The sequence below is a fragment of the Drosophila mauritiana genome, chromosome 2L, assembly GCF_004382145.1.
Source record: "Drosophila mauritiana strain mau12 chromosome 2L, ASM438214v1, whole genome shotgun sequence".
Taxonomy (NCBI): Eukaryota; Metazoa; Arthropoda; class Insecta; order Diptera; family Drosophilidae; genus Drosophila; species Drosophila mauritiana.
Window position 1 is genome coordinate 2,007,968 of NC_046667.1, and position 27,079 is coordinate 2,035,046.

General features: G+C 47.4%; 5 protein-coding genes and 1 non-coding gene across 7 annotated transcripts; 4 read left to right on the forward strand and 2 right to left on the reverse strand.

The window, feature by feature from the left end:
* The first annotated feature begins 831 nt into the window (after positions 1–831).
* On the forward strand, positions 832–902 carry Trnag-gcc. The gene has a single exon. It is a non-coding gene; the product is annotated as a tRNA-Gly (tRNA).
* A 796-nt stretch (positions 903–1,698) lies between these two features.
* On the reverse strand, positions 1,699–5,125 carry LOC117141576. Its single transcript, XM_033305092.1, has 2 exons — positions 4,989–5,125; positions 1,699–4,677 (listed from the first exon to the last, which is right to left on the reverse strand). The coding sequence occupies exons 1-2, from the start codon at positions 5,041–5,043 to the stop codon at positions 1,739–1,741; spliced, it is 2,994 nt and encodes a 997-aa protein (XP_033160983.1). The 5' UTR covers positions 5,044–5,125; the 3' UTR covers positions 1,699–1,738.
* A 438-nt stretch (positions 5,126–5,563) lies between these two features.
* On the reverse strand, positions 5,564–6,328 carry LOC117150915 (accessory gland protein Acp29AB). The gene has a single exon (XM_033318067.1). It carries the CDS (start codon positions 6,326–6,328, stop codon positions 5,564–5,566), a length of 765 nt encoding a protein of 254 aa, XP_033173958.1.
* A 458-nt stretch (positions 6,329–6,786) lies between these two features.
* On the forward strand, positions 6,787–12,676 carry LOC117138507 (E3 ubiquitin-protein ligase Su(dx)). The gene is made up of 7 exons (XM_033300645.1): positions 6,787–7,081; positions 8,948–9,209; positions 9,272–9,414; positions 9,477–10,628; positions 10,696–11,618; positions 11,702–11,900; positions 11,963–12,676. The coding sequence occupies exons 2-7, from the start codon at positions 9,047–9,049 to the stop codon at positions 12,230–12,232; spliced, it is 2,850 nt and encodes a 949-aa protein (XP_033156536.1). The 5' UTR covers positions 6,787–7,081; positions 8,948–9,046; the 3' UTR covers positions 12,233–12,676.
* Positions 12,677–14,504: 1,828 nt separating this feature from the next.
* On the forward strand, positions 14,505–16,992 carry LOC117149383 (kinetochore and Eb1-associated basic protein). 2 transcript variants are annotated; one of them, XM_033316771.1, is made up of 4 exons: positions 14,505–14,638; positions 14,696–15,007; positions 15,062–15,214; positions 15,428–16,992. In XM_033316771.1, exons 1-4 carry the CDS (start codon positions 14,607–14,609, stop codon positions 16,575–16,577), a joined length of 1,647 nt encoding a protein of 548 aa, XP_033172662.1. In that variant the 5' UTR covers positions 14,505–14,606; the 3' UTR covers positions 16,578–16,992. The 2 variants fall into 2 exon arrangements, with proteins under 2 accessions (XP_033172662.1, XP_033172663.1); XM_033316772.1 differs by having other exon boundaries at positions 15,065–15,214.
* Positions 16,993–23,645: 6,653 nt separating this feature from the next.
* On the forward strand, positions 23,646–27,056 carry LOC117150526 (odorant receptor 22c). Its single transcript, XM_033317450.1, has 6 exons — positions 23,646–24,169; positions 24,433–24,623; positions 24,705–24,892; positions 26,135–26,236; positions 26,772–26,924; positions 27,006–27,056. Exons 1-6 carry the CDS (start codon positions 23,646–23,648, stop codon positions 27,054–27,056), a joined length of 1,209 nt encoding a protein of 402 aa, XP_033173341.1.
* Positions 27,057–27,079: the final 23 nt, after the last annotated feature.

A 27,079-nucleotide genomic window follows, 5' to 3' on the forward strand; every position in this document is an offset into this window, starting at 1 on the left:
ACTATTTAATGGTAAATTGTACCTGTTGATATCAAATACCCTAGAAACCGGTGTCATAAGAGTCGAACCACTTTCTTTCCAAGGTCTCCAGAGGTCACCTGCACATAGGCGACTCTAGGGAAAGCCAATGAACTCAAGGAGGGTTACGCAAGTCCCCTTGGAGAAGCGTATCTTCTGTGAACTGTACTTCAGCCCGAGGTCTCTTTTGACCAGATATATGCAGTATATATGGCGCAGTGAGAGTTTGGTGGAGCGTGAGTGTCAAATTACGGGGTACCACCAGTCAACATTTTGTAGCCATCAAACGCGTGCTCATCCAGTCAAGTGTGCGTCTGCATTTAAACAATTATTAGCAACTAATTAGAGTATGGATAGCACGGAAGGGCCTGAGTGCGGTAGAAGGAGAAAGTGGATTTTACCTAGAAGTGCGCACTCAAACTGTCACTTTCTAGAGGGGCACACGCGCCAAAATCCAAATCTCTCCGGGCAGGGTCAAACGCAGCATCTTCATGGGTTGTTGGGTAATGTCTCTCGGGAGGCAAAGATGAAAGTGAAATGCAAGAATCAGAAGAAAGTCTAGGAAGAGACGTCTCCGACCCGCAGGTTAAGCTTGAGGTTAGTTTTTGTCAGCCTTTTACTCACTTCTATAGAAATTTTAAACGTTTACGCATCTTATCCAAATACTTTAGGGATTGATATTAAAGTTAAGTGATAAGTTGGAGCCAATACAAATATATACTTCGAATCTATTTTTAAACACAGCCCACATGTGTGAAAAGTGATCAGTTGATCACCATAGCATATATTTACAATTTGACACGCTACACACAAGCATCGGTGGTTCAGTGGTAGAATGCTCGCCTGCCACGCGGGCGGCCCGGGTTCGATTCCCGGCCGATGCAACGTTTTTTTTTTCCAAGTTATTTTCAAAAGGCTCGCGTAAATCACATTTATTAAAACTTGCAAATTTGTAGCACTCTTAACCAGTGTGAACTCGGTACATTTGCACTCATTTTTTATGCTACTCTTTTGAGTTCATAATTAATCTAGAGTACGAGCGTAAATGTCAAGTGTTTCATGTAATAATGACCATTTGGGCAGCGCACTAAAAACAAACAAGTAAAATCTTCATGGAGACATTAAAAAAGTGAAAATCATTTTGGCTGCTTTTGTCAGTGACCAAAAACAGGGACGGAGTCAACTCCAAGATTAAGGAAAGCATGCTAGTTTAAATTATTCGGTGTGGGAACTGTAGATTATTTTATAATCTATCATATATGTGTTAAATATTATATTATTCGCGTGTTGCAATTTCTTGCAATGACTCTTTTCTAACAGGTTTTTCCATGGCAATGTATATTACAAGTAAAAGGCCTTAATTACTTCATAGATATTTTGGTCCTATTAGTGACTCATTATATTATCCCCTTTCGAAATAGTTCCGCCCCTGGGTTTTAGTGACCGCCTGGCATATATCACGTTCGGAGGGCCATTCAAGAAGGTCAGTTTTTCCAGCTGGAGCCCAGAAACCGGAAGGGCAAGGTCTTATTTGCTCTAGAACAAGCCGAGAAACTTTCCCAAAAAAGAAAACAAATACACACTCATATACATTTTTGGGTTTTCAGAAGTTTAATAGGTCTCGTTTCGGTCTCAACTAAAACTAGAATAAATAACTTAGCGTCTAGGCAAGTAACTTAAGGTGGCAAATGTGGAAAAATTCTCAACAATTTGGAACGGATTAGTCGGTGCACTTGGAGGCGAGGGTGCACATGAGGGTCTTGGGACAGAAGAGCAGGCTCTTGGAGCAGCTCATCTTGTGGCCCTTCATCTGGCCCTGGGCGTTCTTGTAGCACACAAAGTAGCTGGAAATGGAGGTCTGGTCCGGGATCTTATCGCCCTCCTTGCAGTAGTACTTCCTCTTCTTTGCGGGAGTCGATGATCCACCACTGCTCACACCACTGCTGCTCTGGATGATGGTGGGTCTGCTGGTGGTGGTGGCCAGACTGACTTCTGGCAGGCTGACCACATACGAGTCCAGGGGATCACTCTCTACGTTGGACGATATGCCAGGTTGCGCCTGCTGAGTGCTTCCGTATTGCTGGAGCAGACTGGCTATGCTCTGGGCCTTCAAGGCAGCCTCCTGCCTCCTCTTGGCCTCACTCAGCATCTTGATGGCCTCCATCTGGAGTCTCCTATTGCTATCTATGGTGTAGCCATTGAAGGCAGGAAGCACATTGCTGCACTGCGCATAGGTGGGAGCATCGCAAATCCTGGTCTGCTTATTGAACGCCGTGTAAGGCGGACAGGAGTAGGACAGGACCTTGCCATCCTTCTTGCTGCAAACGAAATATCGCGTGCAGTCGGTTTGATTTGGCTGTCTTACGCCCGCCTGGCATGTGATAACCTCCACGTTTCCCAGCTCATTCAGGTCGGATGGCGACTTGGTCATCAGGGGCAGTATGGATTTCTGGAAGACATCCAGGCTGATGAAGTTGCCATTGAAGTTAACCAGCTGGCCATTGGACGAAGTACTCCCTGGATACTTCACGTTGCCGCCCTTGAATGGGTTGAGATTCGGACTGCTGGTGAACATGCTCATCTCCATATTGCCATCGGAGTCACTATAGATACTGCTGCTCATCGTGGGTCTGGGCCTGGGCATATATGGATGGTTGTGGTGCTGCGGCTGCTGGTGGCTATAACTCTGCTCCAGATAGCCATTCGAAGGTGCTAATTGCTGGCCCATGTCGCTGCTGTAGGTCAGTACGTGAGGAAGCGTGTTCCCATTCCCATTTCCAATTCCAGAGCCACTTTGATAGTTGGCCTTAATCATATCTTCGTCCATCTCCATGCTTTCGATTTTTTGCGAGTTGGGTCGAATGCTTACCCTGTCCGCATCGATTTGTCCTGGAAACATGTCCATGGGTCGGGGCATATTCATCGTGGGATAGGACTCGGTGGGTTGGTATACCCTATTCGCGTTGTGCTCGCCCAGATGCGGACTTGGAGTGTAGTAGGTGGCCACTGTGGCGGCTGAAGGTTGGTGCTCGAAGGGTCGCGGAGTGGTCAAGGTGTAGTCACTGGCAAACGGGGACTGGGATCCGTACTGAGCGGAGTAGGTGCTGGCAGTAGTTGCGATCGTAACGGGCCGAGCTGTCGTCATGTACTCCATGCCACTAGCCTGGCTGGCGGTCACATGCTTATCCATACTGGGATATACCCCCAAACTGTTGCCATACGTGTCCAGCACCTCCTTTTCCCCCGAACTCGTGCTGGATAGGTGAACAGGTATCACATTGTTGTGAATAATGGTGGTGCTGGGCTTGTTGTAGCCATTGCCCGAGGAACCGCCTCCAGCGGAGTGCTTCTTGTGCTGCATGTAGTGCGGATTCAAGGGAGGCGGCATGCCGTAGTACTGCTGGTAGGGATTGCCCTGGGGGGACATGAAAACAGGCTGCAGAATGGGTTGGTAATAGGCACCATTGAAGCCCGGATTAGGCAGCACCTTGGGCAGGTTTTGTGCGGCGATCATCTGCTTGGACAGCTCCAGAACCGTCTTCAAGGTGTCCTCCGATATCTTGGGCTCATGATCGCTGTACTCGTGACTCTGTGCGGAATGGTGGTTTACATACGAGCCCTGTTCCTGGCTCATCCCGTAATTGGGCGGCAGGGCAAACATCACAGAGCCTTCGGGGCGATTCACCACTATCTGGGAGTTGGCATATCCCTGCCCGGTGGTTCCATGCGAGGAGTAGGGCACGGCATTGCTGAGCATTAGTTTCGTCTCCGGCTCCAGGCGATGGTGGCTCAGGTGCTCCTGCAGGCGGGTCTTATTCGAGGTGGGTTCCGGAAGCCTTGGCTTTATTTTGGGGGCTTCTGTGGTACTGGTGGTGGTGGTGATCGTGGAAGAGGTCTGTTCCATGGGGTTCATCATCTCATACCGGTTCTTGATGTCAAAGTGTGCCAGGAAGGCATTTAACTGGTCTGGACGCATCTCCGTCTGAGGCTTATCTGTCTTCTGGTAGGTCTGCTGCAGCCCATCAATCAGTTGGGACAATCTCTGCAGGTGAGCAGTCAGGCTGGGATCGATGGGTGATCCCGGTTTGGCTATTTCGCTGATACCAGCCACCTGTTTAAGTTCCGTTCTTAGCTTTTCCACCTCTGTTCTGTGCTCCATGCTGCTGGAAGTCACCTCCTCGCGGTTCTCGGGCTTCAGACCAGCTGGGGAATCCAGTTCCACCAGCTCCCCATCGCCGCTCGAGTCGAAATTGTGACTGGAAGAGATGTCCTCCTCCGGCTGCGGCTTGCTCTGGGCCGCCTTCTCATTATCCTCATTCTCCTCACTGCTCAGTGTGGAGTCCAGGACTATTTCCACGGTGCCATCGTCCTTGTGGCTGGACTCGCTCAACAGCAGACCCGCCTCGTCCATGTCGTTGACTATCAGTATGTCTGCGTCCGGCCTCCCAGGTGGCGACTGCGTGGAGCTCATCTCACTCGGGGTGATGCACTCCCAATCCTCGCCAGGCAGAACGCAGCTGCCCAAACTGGACTCGAACACCAGTCCCTCGTTGCACTTCACCGGAATCCAAACGTGCGAGTTGGAGGGCAGTTCCCGGCACTTGTAGAAGGCGTCGCAGCGGGTTTTGTGGGGGCGTGTCTTTTCGGGGCACGGCTTGCCTGCGTTAAGCAAGTGCGGAAATGGGAAAAGGAGTAATGTACACATTAACATGGGAAAAGCACTTTGACTTTGGCGGAGATTTCCGAATAATAAGTTTTGGTTTTCCTACATAATTTCATTTTTTTTTATATATTTTTAAGGCAATGAAAGGTCTTCACTTTCTTGTAATAATCTTATTCATTTTAGGGCATATTATATTTCAAGTTACTTAAATTAAGTACGTATATGAATTTATGAACATTTTCCTTTGAGAGTAGGAAAACCAAAACTGATCTAATTCTGGCACAATTCACTTCCTGGCGGAGTTTACCTTCGGAAAAGTAAAACAAGCCCGCGACCAACGCGTAAACCAGCAGCTGTCTCATCGCGTATCCTCTTCGCGTAATCCTTCCGCCCGTAGTGCACAGTCCGTAACCGTAACTTCCGATCTGCTCCGTTCGAAGCCCGCGACACGAATGACTGCGGATGCGGAGCGGTCGGCACATTAAATTTTGATAATTTTCACTTTGAGCCGCGTTCTCTGAAACTCTTGACAATGTGTGAAAAAGTCCGAAAGCGAACAAACAACATGGTATACGACGAATTTTCTTGGCCTCTCCGCTCTCAGTGATCGTATTTAAAACGAGTGCTAATAATTGTTTAAACAAATAGTTTTTGTGCTACTGGAAAGATCGGAGAATCAAGGAAATTTCACTTTTTGTGCGCAGTTTGTTTGTCTAAAAGTGCAATATAACGTGAAACGGGTAAATTTAGTAACCATAAAGTGAGTAATAGAGATAAGCTAATGAAGGCTTGAGGGATTGAATAAAAAATCACGGGTGTTACGGCATCAGCAAAGGTTTTATTATTCTCATGTGTTTTCTATTTAAGTGATACATATAAATCTTACTCCTCGGTCTGGCAAATGAACTGGAAGTTATATTTGCATGGGTAATTGTGCATTTCCCCATTGTATAGGAACACGCAGTTGAAGGTGTCCAACTGAGAGGGTCCTCCCGAGCCCCATTTCAGAAAGGGAGCCGACTTGCCCGTGGACATGGACAAGAATTCGCCCTTGTACTTCAAGTCGTTGATTCCCAGCCAGTAATGCGTGTCTCTCTGGAGATTCGCCTTGATGGCGTTCAGATCTGCCTCGTCCTGAATGTCGGCCAGGTGCCCTCCCATATTGCGACAAGTTTTTGAAGCATCGGACCAGTTCTTCTCGGATACTTTCTCTATGTAATAGTACTTTGAGCCGATTTGCTCGAATCTGAAGTATTTCATTTTGGTTTCTAGGTTTATGACTGTTTCCTCCAGGGCCGACAGTATGCTTTCCAAGCCATTCAGTCGGTCAGTAAAGTTCTGTTCGTTAATATCCAGTTTTCTGCCCTGGGCATCCAGTGCGACTTCAGTGCTTAGTTGCTTATCCTTCAGAGCAGTCAGTTGGCCTTCCATAGTGTACTGTCTCACTATGACCTCGTTAGCCTTGCTTGAATTCGCCAGATTGTGGGGAATGTTCAGGTGATTTAACACGGGCATGAGTACACCAAGACAGTATCCTCCGCACTGGCTAGGCGGGTCCTTCAAAGGACAACTCATGGATTCTGCCCAAGCTCCACACAAATTTAAAGCAAGAAGCCCACATAGCAAAGCAATTGCGGATTTTAGCATTGTAAGAACTCTTTACCGGCAAACACTATGTCATTCGATGTACTGAATTCGCGCTTTTATATTTATTCAATAGCACCACAAAATTAAAGAACACTTAAAGAAATTCAATGAGCAACGCAATTGTGTAATTAATATTAATCGGCCTGCCAATTTATATAGGGAAATACACTTAGATTAAAATAAAATCGGGGAGACCAGAAGTACTAGCTGGTGCATAACTTTGTTTCTAATTATTTACCTTCGTTTTGTTTGAATGCGGGCAATACATTTGTATTCCTATTTCCTATTCGCGGTCTTTTTCAAATCTGGTTGGCTACTCCATTTTGAGCTAGTACGGCAACTCTGGTTAAAAACGTAAGTTGGTAATATAGCGAGTACAACAACCCAGTCTAGCGTGGATACAAGCCTTGCCAAGTGACTTGAACCTATCGATTCGCGCACTGAGTGGCCACATCAGTTGTATCGAAAAACATCGTACGAAGTTGCAGCTCTAGAAATTGCTGCTTGCAAGCGAAACAAAATAACAAATAAACAATTAGTGCAGCGATATCAACTGCTCGCGATTACGTGGACCAAAGCGAGGGCGGCAGGGCCAACTAGTGCAATAATCCAGCCATTCATTTCGGGGCACGGGAAACCCAATTTAGAATCCCGCACACACACCAACACATGCAGCCGCACACAGGAGACAACAACCACACACACAGGCGCAAGTTGTAGGAGCACCAGGGGTAGAAGAAGAAGCAGCAGAAGGTAAGGCGCAGGTAGAAAGGAAAGGAAAACGGAGGAGGAGAAACCCCCAGAAATTGCTAAAAACAAAAAGGAACGCCTCTTGCATTGGAATTCGCCAGCGGTAATGCGGTGGCAGCGGGTGCGAGCGGGATGGAAGTCGCGACCTTTGCCTCAATTACAAGCGCGCACACACACACACACACGCCCACCCACAGAAGGAGTGGGAGTGGGAGAGGTAGTTACCTTCTTTCTGGCGTGCGTTACATGACCACGAATAAATATATATCTACATATATATATATGTGTGTGCTGTAGCATAGTGCCGCTGTGTGGGTGACTAAGCCCTGCGGTCGATAATTCAAGGAAGTTCAAGTTTCCCTCCCTCCACCGCCCCTTCCCAACCATCGAGCGAGAAGTGCATTCTAGGCTTATTGACAGCTGTTGCTGATTACTTCGCTTGGCTCGCGTTCCGGCTGCCCCACCAGATAGCTTCCCTTTGTTCATCGGCCCACTGATAAGCGCTCGAATGATAGGCGCAATGAGCCGGGAAGTGCGTGCTAATTGATCGGAGAACTGTGCCTCATTCAGATCCAAATCGATTTCAATCCGGTCACAGAACCTGATGAGTAAACACTAATGGTAAACAACAAGCTGCACTTGCTCACGTGTTCTCGGCAAATTAATGTAGTGAAAACGCAAGCAAAAGGGAAATCGCAAGCGGTACGCAAGCGGTACACAGCGAGAAAATCACGGTGGTTATCAGCATGCTGATAAGCAAAGCGAAGAAGTCATTAAAGCAGTGAGATTTTAGTTCAAACAAAATAACTTATTTCTTGGCTTGTGTATCGCCATATCGGCCATGTTGCTTCCTGCACACAATCAATATGCAATAGCCATTCAACAATTGAAACCGAATTCACTTGCCGTTTTCTTTTTCGTGTTGTCGATGACTCACATGGCAACATTATTATACAATCTATTGTGTGGCGGGGTGTTTGCTATCAAAGTTATGGATGACCAGTACGAAAAAGTACAGGGAAACACACACGCACACACCCGTGGCAGTCGTAAATTATGGAGAAAATTAATAGGCGATAATACGGTGCTTCCCAGCAGTTTAAAGTCCACGAAATCAAGTGCACTTATCAGTGAATTTATTTGGGGAAATTTCTATAATATGTCAGCTTCTTTCAATCATTTGAACCTCTAGCCACCCCTATTCAAATAATGTATTTTGGGATCATAAACATTACTCAGTTGTTTAATAAACTGTTTTCCCAGTTTGGTCATGATTAATTTCGCTTGAAATAACACAATTTTTATCTTTCATATATGACCGAGTTGTACTGTACATACATTAGCGCCGATTTTACAGCTCACATTTTGTTCGAGCAGTTTATTTCACCAAAAAAGTGAAGGCCTATTCGCAAAGCGTTTTGTTGCCATACTGTCGTTTACACTATATAGTACACAAAGCTAAACAGGCCATATCTTATCTGCGGATAGTCGCTTTCATAATGATATAGAGCTGGCATTATCTGCCTCCTAAGATCAGGTGTTTAAGTCGTCGAGTGCTAAAAGCGACTAAGGAAAACTGCATAACATCTAAAAAGTGCTTAGTAAATCACTCAGGGTTCCAATATAGCCCTGTTGGTAATCTGTATCCTAGCGAAAGTGTGTACTACAGTTTTATTCGGATAGTTATAACCACTCTATAAAAGCTTCCTGTTCAACAGCATTGTACATTTTTGGGTATTGATAAACCATTTACGTAGGCCGTGTTCCGGACTTATCTTATCAGCTCCCGAACACGCAATTTCGCCCATTCGATACTTTCCACCACCAAAAGTCAACAGCAGCGTGCTCAATACTGGCTTTCTCTTTCAGAACGACAGCTCCCCGAGGTGGTGAAGGTCACTCAGAGGGAGGAATACAAGGCGGAGGAGGAGGCGGAGCACCAGGAGCACTCACACACTCAGCCACTAAATGGCCGATGGAAATGGGCTGCCAGCGGGTGCAGCTTCCGGCGGCATGGAAGCCGGGCAGACGGTGAATGGAGCGGGATCCGCCAGCCCCACGCCCACCTCCAGCTCGGGGGCGGGGGCCAGTGGGAGTGCCAATCAAGGATATCATCAATTAAGCGTGACAAGTGAGCAAACAAAAGAAAGTGAAACATTCTGTTCAATCAATAATGGCCCGAAATCCTTTCAGTCGAGGAGGCTTCGCTGCGCAACAATGGCTTCCTCAAGCCAAATCCCTACGTGGAGCTCTTGATTGACAGCAAAAGCAAGCGGAAAACGGACCTGGTGAAGAACAGCTATTTGCCCAAGTGGAACGAGGAGTTTACAGTGCTGGTGAGTAGAAAGAATAATAAAAGCCAATTATTTGTAATATCCACGGGATCTATCGTCGCTAGATTACACCCAATTCAACGCTGCACTTCAAAGTGCTGGATCACTCCAGTTTCCGTAAAGATGCCATGCTTGGTGAGCGGATCATCAACCTGGCGCACATTCTGCAGCACTACAATGGGCGGTGTGAGTTCCTTGAGCTGACCATCGACCTGTTCGTCACCAGCAAGTCAGACAATCGCCAGACGAAGAGCGGCGAGCTAGTGGCCATCCTCAATGGCCTTAAACTCGACATGAGCAAGCTGCAGATTCAGCCAGTGGCTGGCCAACAGAATGGCAATCCACCCGTCCAGGCGGTTAATCCGTCGATGGTCAGTGATGCAGCCGCCGGACGAAGTTGCATGATCTACGGTGGAGTACGGGCACGGATGCGGCTACGCTCGAGCAGTGGAAATAGCAACGGCGGAGAGAGCCGCTCTCCCCTGCCGAATGGAGGTGGAGATCACCGGAGATCTACGCAGGCGCCCCCGGTGTGGGAACAGCAACAGCAGCAATCTCAGAATCAACAGCAACCCCTGAGAATGGTCAATGGCAGTGGTGCGGCCGTGCCGCAGACAGCTCCGTATCCTCAGCAACCACCAGCTCCCGCACTGGCTCGTCCTCTAACCCAAGTGTACGGAGCGCTGCCAGAGAATACACAACCAGCTGCTGTTTATTTGCCAGCTGGAGGAGGAGCAGCGGTAGGACCACCTGGAGTAGCAGGCCTACCAATTGAACAGCCCGGAGTTGGACTGCCCGTGAGCCAAAGCACAGATCCTCAACTGCAGACACAACCAGCGGATGATGAACCTCTGCCTGCGGGGTGGGAAATCCGCCTGGACCAGTATGGCCGCAGATATTACGTAGATCACAATACACGCTCCACATACTGGGAGAAACCGACACCGCTGCCGCCGGGCTGGGAGATCAGGAAGGATGGACGCGGTCGAGTTTACTACGTAGACCACAACACAAGAAAAACTACATGGCAGCGGCCGAACAGTGAGCGTCTGATGCACTTCCAGCACTGGCAGGGTCAACGGGCCCACGTTGTGTCTCAGGGCAACCAGCGATACCTGTACTCCCAGCAGCAGCAGCAACCAACGGCGGTGACAGCCCAGGTGACGCAGGACGACGAGGATGCACTGGGTCCACTACCAGATGGATGGGAGAAGAAGGTAAAGCCGTTTGTCTACATTTTAAAAAGTATTTATTTCAACTCGTTCCTTAATTTACCATGCACAGATCCAATCGGACAACAGAGTGTACTTTGTTAACCACAAGAACCGAACCACCCAGTGGGAGGATCCACGCACGCAGGGACAAGAGGTGAGCCTAATCAACGAGGGCCCGCTTCCGCCCGGCTGGGAAATCCGCTATACAGCCGCCGGTGAGCGCTTCTTCGTGGATCACAATACGAGGCGAACCACCTTCGAGGATCCTCGACCCGGTGCTCCTAAGGGCGCCAAGGGAGTGTACGGAGTGCCACGCGCCTACGAACGCAGTTTCCGCTGGAAGCTGTCGCAGTTCCGCTACTTGTGCCAGAGCAACGCTTTGCCATCGCACATAAAGATCACGGTGACGCGACAAACCCTGTTCGAGGATTCATACCACCAGATCATGCGTCTGCCAGCCTACGAACTGCGAAGGCGGCTGTATATCATATTCCGCGGCGAGGAGGGACTGGATTATGGTGGTGTATCTCGCGAGTGGTTCTTCTTGCTCTCCCACGAGGTCCTGAATCCCATGTACTGCTTGTTTGAGTACGCGAACAAGAACAACTACAGCCTGCAGATAAACCCCGCCTCGTACGTGAACCCCGATCACCTGCAGTACTTCAAGTTCATCGGTCGCTTTATCGCGATGGCCCTGTATCATGGAAGGTTTATCTACAGTGGATTCACAATGCCATTTTACAAGCGCATGCTAAACAAGAAGTTGACCATCAAGGACATCGAGACGATCGATCCGGAGTTCTACAACTCGCTTATCTGGGTGAAAGATAACAACATCGATGAGTGCGGACTGGAGCTCTGGTTTAGTGTGGACTTCGAAGTGCTCGGCCAGATAATCCATCACGAGTTGAAGGAGAACGGGGAAAAGGAGCGCGTCACGGAGGAGAACAAGGAGGAGTACATCACCCTCATGACAGAGTGGCGGATGACGCGGTAAGCACTTGACTTGATAACCGACAATATGTTGTCAATATGGGTGTCATTTTTGACTCGGTTTTAACTGATTCCTATTACAGTGGCATTGAGCAGCAGACAAAGACGTTCCTGGAAGGCTTCAATGAGGTGGTGCCTCTGGAGTGGCTCAAGTACTTTGACGAGCGCGAGCTGGAGCTTATTCTGTGCGGCATGCAGGACGTGGACGTGGAGGACTGGCAGCGCAATACCATCTACAGGCACTACAACCGCAACTCCAAGCAAGTTGTCTGGTTCTGGCAGGTGGGTTCCTTTGTGTTCTTTGTGCCCTTTCCCTTCGCTAATCCGGATAATTGGCTCTGCAGTTTGTTCGCGAGACGGATAACGAGAAGCGAGCTCGCCTGCTGCAGTTTGTGACGGGCACGTGTCGCGTGCCGGTCGGAGGATTCGCCGAGCTGATGGGCTCCAACGGGCCGCAGCGCTTCTGCATCGAGAAGGTGGGCAAGGAGACGTGGCTGCCGCGCTCGCACACCTGCTTCAATCGATTGGACCTGCCGCCGTACAAGAGCTACGATCAGCTGGTGGAGAAGCTGACCTTTGCCATCGAGGAGACTGAGGGCTTCTGCCAGGAATGAGTGGCAGTCGATTTGTGGTCGGTTTGTTGATTAATGTTTAATTCCAGTTAAGCGCCTGCTTTACCGTCCCCTCCCCCTTTCCATTTGACGACCACGTTGCGTTAAATAGTTACTGTTATTATTATTATTACATACGTATGTATTACTACTGTATACTGTAAACACGAAACACACTTTTGTCTGTCTATTCCTATGTTCGCAACCGATATCACTCGAGATATTTAAGAACAATCTATGTATGAATGAATATTGAGAGCCTATTTTAGAGATACTTATAATTTGTTAGGCATAATTTATCCACTGTAAACTGTCCTGTGTAAATTTAAAACAAAGTTGGATTGATTCGCTTCTGTTGATATTTCTTACGACCATCTTCAAATGTAATATTCATACATTTCTTTGGGTCCTTGTTTTACGCCGATAAATAAAACCACCTACCGTTTAGCTAAGCCTTTAAGAACTTAAGCACCGCCATTCCCAGAATAAATTCAAATTTGAACTTGGGCTTGCTTAGGGCGTCCCTCCGTTTGGCCCACATCATACTGTCTAGCAATCGCAACTAAATGTTACGTTTTCGCCATAAGATTGCACCCTGATTGCTTCTAGTTCAATTGTACAACGAGCCCCGGCTTGCATGTTTTTAACCACAATTGGTGAATTTATATTGATACGCTCCACTTGTAAATAGTTTACTCGACCGAATTCGAATTGTTGACGAGCTGAGTTTGGTGTACTGGCAAACTGTTTTAGCTGTTCAATTGTTTATCAAGCATACACAGAACTCTAAATAGAAACTATATTTTAAATATGTATATCCACACTAACGACGCAGACATCGTGAGAAGTGAGAACTTGAAACACCGCAAACAAACAAACAAAATACGTTAGGATTTTAAACGACAAACACGAGAATACACTTAAACCAATAATGAATTCAAATAGCAATAATTGTTGTTAACAAAACTAAAGGCGATTCGTATATTAACTACGCTACACACAAGTGCGGACTAAGACAAATCGGAGGATTAGGAGGTGCGGCGTATATAGGGTTGATTGTGTACGAGTACATATTAAATATATATTATATATTAAATAGATTTTATTTAGTTTAATGCAATGTGTACTGTATTATATAAAATAAATGCAAAATTATTTAGTGATACACGGCCGATGAAATACTTGATACTTGGCGTTGCTGTGTCGACATTTGCGGTTGCTTTTCGCTTAGTCGGCTGCCAAATCGGCGATGCGGCAATAAATGTAATTATTTTAAGCGCATTTTTGGCCGCCACTTGCATTTTAATGCCCCGCAATTAAAATCTATATCACATATGTAAAAATCGCATTTCCACACCAAACGAGTCTCGTTTCGGTCAGCCAGTGAAATGGCCACTGATAACATCGCCATCACCGTCATCATCGCCATCATAACCTCCATCATCATCACTATCGTTATCCTGGGCTGTCTAACCTACATTTTTGCAGCACTTCCTGGTGGGCGGGCGCTCAAATTTAACAAGCTGCTCCATTATTTATTGCGGTTAAATTGCAAAAACACAGCAGTCAAAACAGGAAAACTACACAGTGTACAGGTGGCGGTGCACTGAGAGGATTTTGCTGGTAGGATCTACCAATTTGGTGCTTAAACTATTTTCTAAATGAATTTGGGGTTTCATCCTTTTGTTACCATACATTTTTTAAAGTGCTTACTTGGGGGCCCCGCAGATAACACCTTCGCCAAGCTCTGGGGATTGGGGCTATGCTACTGCGACCCTCTGACTCATGGCTCTCGGCTCCATGTTCCGGAATCCTGGCGGCTCCTCTGCCTCTTCATTCCTGGCTGGCCGCCTGCTGGTTTCGCTTCCGACGCGTGTATTGTTTCGTAATTACGCCGCAAATGGGCGAGGTCGTGGGTCGGCGGACGCGGCACCTTTTGACGCCCACCTGGGAACCTGGGAACCCGTGCTCGTGGTAGGTGCAACCAATTTTCACTTTCATCCATGATTTATGTGCTCACCGCCCGGGTCGCCTTGCCAATGGATGCAGTTTTAAAGTTAATAAAGGTAGCGGCGGGCGCTGCTTGTAATTGCTGGCGAGTGCCACTTATTTTCAGCCGCCTGGTGCATAAGCACGAATCGATTTCACTTTTGGTTTTAAAAAACCGTTTGGTTTTAAAATTTAATTGATCCTTTCGGCGCTGCTACAGCTGATCTCCAAGTGCTGCCATCCGTATCTTCTGTGGCAGCGTTGCCAGATGCTGTTATGTCACCTACATCTGAGCATTTGTTGTCACTGGCTTGTTGTTGTTGATCAAATTTAAAAAGTGTAAATATCCTGAGGAAAATTAAAAACATTTACATTAAGAGCTCGAAAAATGAGTAGTGTGGCTAAATCGCCAGATGTGCGGTGGGTTTGGCAGAAGTCCATGTATTTTCACATACTAACTTCGACATCCTTGCTTAGAACTCCGGGGTGCTGCTCCCCCTTGCGCACCAAGGAGTTGCTGGAGAGGCAGAGGTCCAGTAGGTGCACCCCCGCAAAAGGATATCTAACCCCACGCAACTGCCAGAGCCCCAAACACCCAGAGATGCGGATACCTTCCATATTCGTTACCGATGCGGACTTCGGCTTGGAGCGCCCGAGACAATTGCTACAGCGCCTGGAGCGATCACTATATCGATCTTCCTCTGCCTCCAAAGTACCACCAAAACATGCATTGTTGGCTTGCCAGAGCAGGCAGCGGACCTGGGAAGGACCCAAAACACCTGAGTTCCGGTAATCTGAAATTCCACTGACCCAACTTCTAATCAACTTCTTTGCTATTCTCAGTAGCCGTACCAACAAATCTATACCCTCGTCGGAACCTCGTCCAAAACGTGCTAAAGAACTTCTGGAGGATCTTAGGTCCAAGCATCAAGGAACTCCTTCCACGAAAATGCCGTCCCAAAGGAATCCAAAGGAAAACCAAGATCTTTCAACGAGGTGTGTTAAGGATATGACTAAAGGGAAATTGCATTAGAAATCTTTGTCGATTATTTAAGTTTTAAAATGCTGTCTATTGAATAGCCAATCAATTTTCTATCCCTATCAATATTAAAGTGCTACTAAATAACAAAAATGGCTTTTCGATGCAGTTTTCCCTGCTAGAACCTAGTTGATATTTCAACTCCTAAAGTGTTTTCCTCCCTTTAACAGCCATACATGTATACCATCCTCGGAGCCACAGCCTATCCGCCCAAAATTGATCCTCGAACGGGAGCGCCAGGAGTCTATAACCAATCGCTTGGCATCAACTTCTATTGACCGCCTAAAAACAAAGCCACCAAGGACTAGCTTTACATCGAGCAGGCTTCTAGTGCCACAGATGGGATTTTCGTACCCCAAGGATCCGAAAAGGCTTCATGAATCCAACAAAGCAATCAAGCTGACCACCTCAAAGCGAAAGTTGGACTTCAAAACTGAGCTGGGGACTGACTTGCTGCGGCGGGAGCTGGAAAAGATTGGCAAGGAATGGCGGAAAAAGACTGACTACCAGTTACGTCAGCTTATCTCGGATTTTGTGAAACAACTAGTGCGCCTCCTACCCTTTAATGGGATAACATTTTCGCATCTTAGCAGGGATTGCTATGTGCAGCAGATGGTGGAGGCACTGCAGCAGCTGCAGTACACCAAAAAGGTGAACAAAAGCTGGCTCCAAACGCCGAACAGCACACAAGCCATCGCCCATGTGCTGGAATTACTCAATTTCTTGCTGGATGTCCTCGAACATCGAAAGGGAGAAGGCATGTGTGTGCTCACCGTTGTTTCTGAAAAGCAGAGAATTGAACAACTTGCATCGGCATCTGGTACATCTTATGATGTAATGAGCCTGCAACAGAAGTTTGAAAACATAAAAATAGAGAAAGAAAGTTTAAACAATTACCGAGAATCTCTTAAGTCGGAATCCCCCGTATCCAAGGACATGGATAAAGTTACGGAGCGCGATGGGAATCAGGACTTTGCCAGACTCCAGGATTTTCAGAAAGAGACCCTCCATGAACTCCAACTGCAACGCCTGCGTCTCCAGGAGTTCTCCGAGCTCGTGAGCCTCGCCAAGATAAAATTAAAACGCTGTTATAAGGGTAACAAGCAAAGCATCGAAGCCTTTAATGAGCAAATACAAGACTTGGCCGACTCTGTGGTTTTAAGAAACAGAAATATCGGCCTTCTAACCCAGTTACATTTGAACGAAAATCCAAAGGAGGAGGAGTTGCACGAACGTATGGAGCAACTGCAGCGGCTGTATAAGGATAATTATTCAAATCTTCTACAGCTAAACATTAAGCCGCCCCAGGGAAGCCCTTAGGCGAACATAAGCCACATCCCTCATTGAATGCCAGTTAATTTAAGCAAATATTTGCGTGTTGCGTAATTTGAACACCCGAACCCAGCGTATAAGCTCCTGGCTTAGTAGTCCTCCTGAATTTCACAGATTTATTTAATTGAATTTATCAACTGAAAGTCTCGGCAGCATCCTGGCCTGGATTTAAGTTCGTGTAATTGACATTTAAATGAGTCATCGGCAGCCTGGCTACACTAAGTCAAAGGAAATAGCTGCAAAGTTAAGCAGCTTAGCTTTGATTTGCCAAATATTTAAAAGTGCACTACCATTTCATTGGTATATTTTGAATTTTCCTTTCGTTATTTAAAGTTGCCATTATTGTCATACCATGTATAGATTCCATTTCAAGTGGAATAAATAAATTTCGTAGCCAAATGGATTTGTGAAATATTCACCATTAAAAAAGGTGTGTCAGTTCAGTTGACACTTTTTTGGAAAAGGTATTGAACTAGTTTTAGAGTAGCTGCTAGACAGAAGGCCAAGCTCTGCTGTTGCTTAGTTGTGCAAGACTTGTGGATTGGCATTAATTTAGAGGTCCTGCAGCAAGGACGTCGCCTAACTAGGGGGAGTGGCCGGGTTGGGGGGCGGGCGTGCGTCTGTGTGCGTGTGCGTATGCGTGTGCTGGGGCTAGATTTATAATGCGTTTGTGTTTGTGCCCCGGAGTGGAACTAATAATCTTATTACTCAACTGGAAGAGATGCAAGGCAGCAGCGTCAGTCCCCGGCACGAGTATAAACTTGGAAACTATGACCGCACCGCACCCGCAAACGGAGCTGTGCAATTAAACAGTGAACTGCATAAATTATTCCTCGGCAACAAAATGTTTAAAGCCCGCCTGCGAATCCAAATCCCGCCAGCCGAGCAGGCAAGTGTAATAAAATACATGAATTAGTGTAATGGAAATGCGAATTCCTAGGACAAACAATGCCAAAATTTCGAATGCAAATTCCCCAGCCAAGAACAACACACAACAAGCTGAATTTTGCGCAAATTAAACAATAACAACACGACGGGGCAAAAAGCACATACACCTAGAGTGCAGAAATTTGGTTGGGGGAGGAGTGGTCCAAGTTCCAAGATTATGCCATGGAGTACTTACTCCAGGCCCAACCTGGAAATAGTTATCTGGCCCACATCGTGTGTCATAACTTGTACTGGAGCTCCAACTGCGTGGCCAAAAGCACCTTCAAAACTTGGCTCCCAGAGTCAGGCCAAAACAATTACGGCATGCGGCGGCTGGAAAATGGCAGTTGGGTGGCTGGGTGGCGGTGCTGTCTCGTACATTATTTTCCTTCATAAAACAAACACTCACCCACCTCGCGCACCAGCCACACCAGTCACTCACAAAGGAGCAGCATCCGCATCCAGTACTGACAGCTTCGCTGGAGTGAAATAATCGCATATCGTAAACTTTGACTTCCAGCTAATGAAGAATTGCGGAGCCCGAGCCCGGAAAAGCTGCAATTGAGTTAATTAGCCGAGCAGCGAACTTCCAGCAAATGGAAAGTGTCGTGGGACTGCGGCAGTGGGAGCTCCTTTCAAGGTATTTACATTGCCTCTATGTGCTACTTAAGCAAATTGGATTTTATTCAGTGTAGCTGGAAGCAGTACAAGTATTTCTTGTCCAACAAGTCGACTTTACAGTTGATCATAAATTCCTATTCAATCTTTAACCTACACCATCAAATGCATAATTCAGCCTCCCTTATGAAGCCACCATTTAGCGAGTGCTGACTGTACTTTCTCTGTGTTCATGCGAAAACTTTCGAACTCGTTCGATTGTCAAACAAACAAAAGAAATTCACTCTGCGATTTTTAAGGGAAAAACGCTCGAGCAAAGGAAGAATTGCCGAAAATCAAAAGGCACTATTTCTTCGACATCCTTTGCTTTTTTCTCCCAGGCACTAATGGAAAGTACGTTCTGTTGTTGCTGTTTAATTTCAAACAGGATAACGTGCGGGTATTCCCCGTGCTTTAAGTTCAAGTGCGGCAGCTTTAATTTGGAAATCGCCCGGCGGAAGCGAATAAAATTTGTATGCGCAGCGGTGGTAGCCACTGGATGATGACTCGCCGGCTGAACTGTTTTCTATGTGTCCTCCGGTTTAGCTGCCACTCCCAGCGAAAAGGGAAAAACGTCAACTGCAGCGTGACCAAGTCCGCGTCCGACAATCCTCCCAATCCCGCCCATTCCCCCAATCCAGTCGAGTCATGCGATTGCAATATTTATGCAGTTTGTGCAGCGTTCGCTATATTTGACAGTTGCTCTTCCGCTCGGTTGTAGGAACTCTGGGCCACATCCTTCCAGCCAGCATTACTGTAATGAGCCCAGTTGCGCCGGAAAACCATTTGATGCCAATGATAGTTTAGCCCAATACTTAGATAATACAAAAATATGATCATAGAATTGTCTGAATTTAGAATCAATACGCTAATATTGCAATCATATATTCACAGCTCGATTGGAAACTCTATGAATGCTTTCAATTCCTACTAGATATATTTGTGGAGCCTAAAAATATATTCTTAAGCAAGGACGTGTTTTGTACCATAGCTTGGTCTCTAAACTTGTATTCCTAGTAATTTTTATCTACCTTTTTGTTTTTGCGGCAGTGCATTAAAGTTTCGTTGTGGCGAGTGTAATTGTTATTGCTCAATTTTTTTTGCGCATTTCAGCGGTTTTCGGCTCTAGGAAGTTGCTTGCTTAGTCGGGCGTGCAACAAGGACGCGGGCTGGGTGGGGCGAGGACAAGGATGAGGATGGCCAGGACGATGCTGCAGCAGGTGGCGCGTGCGTTTGCTCGAACGGCAATTGCATTATCAGTAAATTATATCTGCGGCGGTCCGTGGCCCCCATTTGCCGACTCTTCCCTTTTCCAGCGCCGACATGTTGGCCATGTTTACGGGTTGCCTGCGGCCATGTTTGCCAGCTCCTGCGACTACTGGCTGCTCCTGTGCCCCTTCCCATGCCGGCACCCATTGTTGTTCAGCCGGATCCTGGTCTGTTGTTGCTGCTTGTTTGTGAACCATTTTCGGCGCTTTCCTGCTGATTTATGCAAAACTGTGGCATTTTTCAATTGCATTTTACACTCGTCCTGCAAGTTTCGCCACCAGCTCCGGATCCTGCCGGCTCCGTGCTCCAGGACTCCGGGGTCCTGTTTCCTTTCGCTTGTTTGTGTTGTACAATTTTCACACATTTGTGCAACTTTTGCCACCGAAATGCGCAACACATTTGCCCCGTCTGTTCCATCTGGAGGAGCAGCATCTTCACAGGACCCGCCTGCCTGCCTGCCTGCCTGCCTGCCAGCCTGCCACGCCCACCGACCGCAGCCGCCGCCCCTCGTCCTGGCACTCAACTGCATTTTATTGCCACAGATACAGATGCGAAAGTGTGTGTGTGAGTGTGTGTTAGGGATCCGTGTATCCACGATATCCACGCTCGGTTTTGCGCATTTAATGCCAAGTTATAACTTTCACGTGGGTTGCTTTAGTAGTTTTCATCCAGATGCAGATGCCCTGTGACCCCTGCCCCGTGACCCCCGGAGCTGCCCCCTGAGTTACGTTGCCCCATAAAAAGCACCCGGCGGGTAGTAAGTGTCACTTATGCATAGAAGATTTGCGATGCATTTTTCAATGTTTAATAATCATAATTTCAGCGCAGTTTATCATGTGACAAGCGCATAAAATCTGCTGCGTTTATGGCCAATTGTTTATGGACCACTAACATGACTGATTGATATGGAAAATAGATTGGAAGGATATGAATATTTGAGGCAGAGAATAATGTATCGTCGGATAAAGCGGATAATTAGTGGGCTCTTTGAACACTAACGATTTCCATTATTCATCGGTCCACCCTCGCTGAAAACTAACTTACCACTTTGTCACGTTCTGGTATTGTGTGATTTAATAAAATATCTATAAATTCTTGTTGAAATAGTTACTTTGATCAAGGTCTTTCATCCACCCTCGCCATCAAATGAACTCTGATTTTGAAGCGTCAATTTTCCAGCTAATTGCCAAAATAAGCAAAATTATGTGACGGGCGCTGCGAGCACTCCCCAATTTTTTCCATTTCGATGCAACGCATTGCCAATTGAAATTATGCACTTTGACAGGGAACGCATTTAGTGTTAATCATACGCACTGTTGCCGCTCGGCAGTCGAATCGAATGCCGCTTGCTAATTCGATGTTTGCAGGCGAATGCACAGGCAATGAGCAGTGCAGTGGCAGGAGACTGCAGATATTATTCCCAAATTTTCTCACCAAATAATTAAATATATACTTAAATGCTGCATGAGGGGAAATCCGGTTTAGGTGAAGTTTTCAGCAAACAAATTTATTGGCGCATAATTCAAGGCGGCGATGATGCCGCTGACGATGATGCATGGTGAGTCGGGAGGCAGCCCAAGATATGAATGGATGCGGCTGGCAATTTATGGCGACCAAGGGGGTGGCGTCGGGCGGTGGGTGGTGGCTGCGGCCAAGGCCGCTTGCCGTTCGCCGCTTGGCGTGGCTGCCAAAAGCAGCTCGCAAAAGAAAACGCCAGCCGCATGGCGATGGCAGAGCGGAAACGGAAATGGAAATGCGCAAATGCAATTGTCACAGACACACATACACACACACAGAGATGCGGACACACACACGCACGCTCAAGCAGCAGTCGGGGTGAAATTTTAATGGAAAATTGGTGTACTCGTCGTGGCAATAAATGAAGCTAGCATTTCTATACGCCCGGCTAATAAAAGGCCAAGTCCGCCGGAGTGACAGCCAACAAGGGCCAGGACAACAAGACCCGAAACACCGAAGGGGCTGTCCAAGCCCATGGTAACCCCTCTGACGTCACTTCCGCTGGGTGGTAATCCCCACTAAAGGAGGCTTATCGGGAGGGACTGAGCCTAGCCCCCCGAATCCAAGGCCCAGGTACGCAAATCAATTTGTTAAATCTCTCCCCGAGCAAGTGGGCGGCAGGCGAATATCCTTCAAAGGAGCACATCTCTCCTCGCTGCTCGGTCTTTATGCCTACCGCTTAATCTTTCAATTTGCATATTACATAATCGCTTGGGTGGGCGGATCGGGGTGTGTTTGATCACTCGGAAAAATAACTATACATTGTACCCTGTTGTTGATTCAGAGGAAAAACAATTATCGGAATCTGTTACTCAATTGATGGGAGTATACGTGCAGTAATTTCTGTTCGTGAGTACAGACCTCTCCTTTTATTAACCCTATTAAATTATATTTCTCGAGGTGCAGTGGCAGATATGACCCAAACATTGAGCCAATGCTTTATGGTCACTTGAACGCAAATCGCACAGCCAGAGGGCTACAAGGATACTTCAGAGGAAGTGCTGTGGGGAAGCACTGATAGCCAGATGGACGGATCCACGGATGCACCGATGGAGAGGAGGACGAGGTCGAGGTGGCCGCAGGCAAACACTTGACGTGCGCTTATGCGGCACCGAGTTGCGCATACGCCGTGTGGACCGCACATTGAATATGCTGATGCAGGTGGAGCCATAGCCATATCCATTGCCATAGCCAGGGAAGCAGCAGCTCCATGTTGATATATGTCACACAGACCGGCAAAATAAACTGCACCAAAGGGGGCGCGCGGCTAGTGTAGTGTGTGGGCGTGGCACGGCCTACTTACTGGCCATCGATGATAGTGCTAGGCGTTGATACAGTTGCTGTAACAGGATTAGCTCCGGATTTGGCTTAGGCACGGTCCCCATGTTTGCCCGCCAGCTGATGGATGGATATGGGACTGGGAGTGGGACTGGGAGTGGGAGTGGGGACTCCAAACACTGGGCAAGTCAAATCCGTAACGAGAGCTGCAAGTTAATGGGACGACCTCAATGAAATAGCTCAACTGCATTGCCGGCCACTGCGCCAGTCAAATATTATTCGTTGTGGCCCCAAAATAAAATGCAATTATTGTCCATCTATCAAATGGCCGAGTGTGTGTGCCCTGCTTGGTTTGTGGGCTTTTAATTGGTTGGCCTGGTCCCGTCTGTTAACTATTGGCACTGACTGTATGGCCAGGCTCACTTGGCCATGCAAATGGAAAGTCTCGCAGTCGGATTATTGAGCATACGGAAAGGATAGGCTTCTGAGTTCAACTAAAAGCAGTAGATTGCTTGCGAAATTCGATTGATGTGGAAATTCCATTTTTCCCTTCGATGTAAATTGATTTTCGGAGCTGATAAACATTTTTAGTCGAACTCCATTCGTGCGCTCCGATTGCTTTTCCTTTCGGCCAAGAACCCTCAATTAACAACTTTTAGGCAAATGGACGAGTGGCGGAGAGGTGAGGGGTAACCCCAATTAAAAACAACACAAGACAAAGAAGCGGAAGTGGAGGTAGCCGAAGAAATTGAAAGTTTTGCCGCATAACAATTAATTAAATTTGTACTCCATGCCTTCCTGCCTCTGTGTCGTTTGTGTTGTTTGTTGTGCAACACACACAAAATATTGAATGTCAAACAATGGCAGTTGTTTGCACTGAGTGGAATATTCCAACTGTAACTGAGTCCTGTATAATTAGAGCGGGACGGGCGGGGGCGAACCCAGGTGAGTTGGAAGGACCTTGACTGATGGGCGGAGTCGGTGGAGTGGGTGGAGTGGGTGGAGTGGGTGGTGTGGCCGAGTGGGCGGCAGGAAGTGTAAGCGTAGACGTAAGCATAAAAACAATTAAAACTTTTGCAAAGGCACAACTTGCTAACGCTGCACTGAAATTAGTTTTAAGTTTTAAGTCTAAACTAATACATACTTGTTGCAGAACCCACGGAAAGTTCCCCAATGCACAATGTGTACTTGTAAGTTAAAGATAAAAAATATTGGCTAATTGAATCTTAATAAGTTAAAGCTCTTAAACTAGCGTTTCTTTTTCGCAGTGCCCAAATTATGGCAACTAGTTCCTTCGAGTGCCTATAAAAGCGGAGGCCAACATTGCGTCTGACACTTGCCCGGAGCAGCTGACCACTCGAGTTGCGGCAAGAGCATCGATAGTATCCACTTGAGTTCATCCCAGGAATGACTGACAGCGGGCAGCCTGCCATTGCCGGCCACTTTTACCGGATTCCCCGCATCTCCGGCCTCATTGTCGGCCTCTGGCCGCAAAGGATCAGGGGCGGGGGCGGTCGTCCTTGGCACGCCCATCTGCTCTTCGTGTTCGCCTTCGCCGTGGTGCTGGTGGGTGCGGTGGGCGAGGTGTCCTACGGCTGTGTCCACCTGGATAACCTGGTGGTGGCGCTGGAGGCCTTCTGCCCCGGAACCACCAAGGCGGTCTGCGTTTTGAAGCTGTGGGTCTTCTTCCGCTCCAATCGACGGTGGGCGGAGCTGGTCCAGCGCCTGCGGGCCATGTTGTGGCAATCGCGGCGGCAGGAGGGCCAGAGGATGCTGGTCGGACTGGCCACCACGGCCAACAGGCTGAGCCTGTTGCTGCTCAGCTCTGGCACGGCGACAAATGCCGCCTTCAACTTGCAACCGCTGATTATGGGTCTCTACCGCTGGATTGTGCAGCTGCCAGGTCAAGTCGAGCTGCCCTTTAATATCATGTGAGTAAGCTAGTTTGTGGTCTCTGATATGGGCTAGTAACAGGCGGATTTTGTGGCTGAATCCCTCTCGAACGCTATTTCGTGCTACTTTATGGGCTCGTACTTATTTATTACTTACGTAAGCATCGCGTATCCGTTAAAATGAAAAGTTCCTCAACCAATTTGGTTGATGGCGGGTGATACATAAGTAATGATTCCAATTGCCCCCGCCAGAAGCACTTAAGATACGCCATCCGCCATTAATCGCAGCTCCTTTTGAACAGACTGCCCTCGTTTGCCGTGCAGCCAGGACTCTTTCCGCTCACCTACGTGCTCCTGACCGCTTCCGGTGCCTGCACCGTTTTCGCCTTCAGCTTCGTGGACGGATTCTTCGTCTGCTCGTGCCTCTACATCTGCGGCGCTTTCCGGCTGGTGCAGCAGGACATTCGCAGGATATTTGCCGATTTGCATGGCGGTGGGTCTGGCTCTGCTGCGGCACGATGACAATGGTTTTCCCTCGCTCGATGACTTTCCTTGGCTTTCCTTTCCCTTGCAGACTCAGTGGATGTGTTCACCGAGGAGATGAACGCGGAGGTGCGGCACAGACTGGCCCAAGTTGTCGAGCGGCACAATGCGATTATCGATTTCTGCACGGACCTAACACGCCAGTTCACCGTTATCGTTTTAATGCATTTCCTGTCCGCCGCCTTCGTCCTCTGCTCGACCATCCTGGACATCATGTTGGTGAGCCTTTTTTCAGAGGCCTTCTTGGGGAGGGTATCCATGACTTTAGCAACCAGGACGGACAAAACTTGGCAACACGTTGTGCCAATGTCAAAACCCCCTTTAATATTTGGCCAGTTTGTCGCGCCACTGGTTTTTCGCATCGCCTGCATTCGGCGGCTGTTTTAAAAGTTTTTCCCTGTTTTCACTGTTTGCTGTTTTTCCCTGGCTTTTCCAGCCGCTCCGTTCTGATTCGCTTTTCCCGATTTGTTTGTTTGCTTTGTGGCTGCGGCTGCGGCTCTCTCCGGTGGCAATTTATAAGCGCATGAATTGTTACTGCTCCCCAAAAAGTTTTTAATGCGACTTTCGCACGTTTTCCGGTGTCCCGGACACCGGAGACCCATAAGCTGTTTGCTGCAACTGGCGAGCGGAGTGGAAATGTTCGGGAATGGCTCATGGCTCCTGGCTTCTGGCCCCAATGGGATAAATGCTGCCAGCAATTTCTTAGCCCTTCTGCCGCTTCTTTTTCGGCCCAAAGTGGTGTTGAGTAATCCATTCGAAACTTGTTTATCGCTCGGGGATCCTGCGACCAGCGATCTATTATCACTTTTTAAGTCTGTTCGTGAAAGAGGGTTGGGCAGACTGAGTTTTGACACGTGCTCGATAACGGAAATATGAATACGAAGTTTGTTCTTTTCCGACGCTATTTTTATTTGAGCAAACTTGTGGGATAACGAGAACACAAGCTGATTGTCAAGGTTAATAGAAATGAGTAAAGTAAAGTTGCAGCTATAAACCTCGCTTACTTGAAGTTTGCGACCTTCAAGCTAATGCCGAAACGGAATTAAAATAAACTCAAAAGAAGCGGAAGAGCGGAAATGCAATTTATTGTAAGCCAATCCTGTTGGGGACTTAGAAAATGGAGCACTGTCACAGTTTTAGGCACTCGACGACATGCATAAGATGCATAATTCTTTTTCAATGCCACAATGGGAGGAATGTCAGGCGAGTGGAAAATGGGAAAAAGAGAGGAAAAGCAATCAGACTGCAGACCATTTGCCAAAGTGCATTTCTCTGATGTTTTCCATTTTCGCAACTACTTCAAGCCCGCGCACGCCACATAATACGACGGTATATATACACTTATATATTAGATAATCCCCTGCACTTTTTCACCACCAGCAATTTCGCTCCAATTAATGACGTCTCCCCCCACTTCTCACTTTCCCCAACCCCCCAATTCTTCGTCTTCCGTCTCCGCAGAACACGTCGTCGCTGAGCGGCTTAACCTACATCTGCTATATCATCGCGGCCCTAACGCAGCTATTCCTCTACTGCTTCGGAGGCAATCACGTCAGCGAGAGTGTGAGTACGACTCCTGACCACACCCCCAACTCATCCCCACTTTCCACTTTCCCGGGCTCAGGTCATTTTCATTTCCATCACTCATTCGGCCTTAGATACTCTGGCGAAGGAGTTGTCACTGAACTCGATGCGATTGGAGTTTTGAGTAAACTTACTTAACCAAATAACCAATCACATCTTTTCTTTTAGACACTTTTATGAATATTCATTAAATTCTCTTGTTTCTCATTCACATCCTGCCATGGATTTAAAGGATACTTCTCCATTATCATCTTGTGCTTTCCTGCTATTAGGAATAAGCTGTGTGTGTATTTTTTCACCATTCGTGTAATTTTCATTTGACGCTAAACATTTAGCAGCCAGGCGGCCACATAAAAAATGATGTGCCATTCACAAATTGCACTTGCGATAAAATTTTAATTACACAACAAAGTGTAAGTGGGAATGCGCACCGCCCACCCGTCCCCCAGATCCAGATCCACATCCAGATCCAGATTCCAACGACTACCTCCTCCTCCTCCTTCTCTTTCCACAGAGTGCGGCTGTGGCGGACGTGCTGTACGACATTGAGTGGTACAAATGCGATGCGAGGACTAGGAAAGTGATTTTAATGATATTGCGCCGTTCGCAGCGGGCAAAAACAATTGCGGTGCCGTTTTTTACGCCCTCACTGCCAGCATTCGGATCTGTATGGGATGGCATGCGATGCGTTGATTATGATAATAAATGTTTATGTTTCTGTTTCCGTTTCCGTTTCCGTTCCGTCCAGATACTCAGCACAGCCGGCTCATATATCACGCTGCTGAAGACGTTCCTGTGAGCCCACGCGGCGTATGATTGATA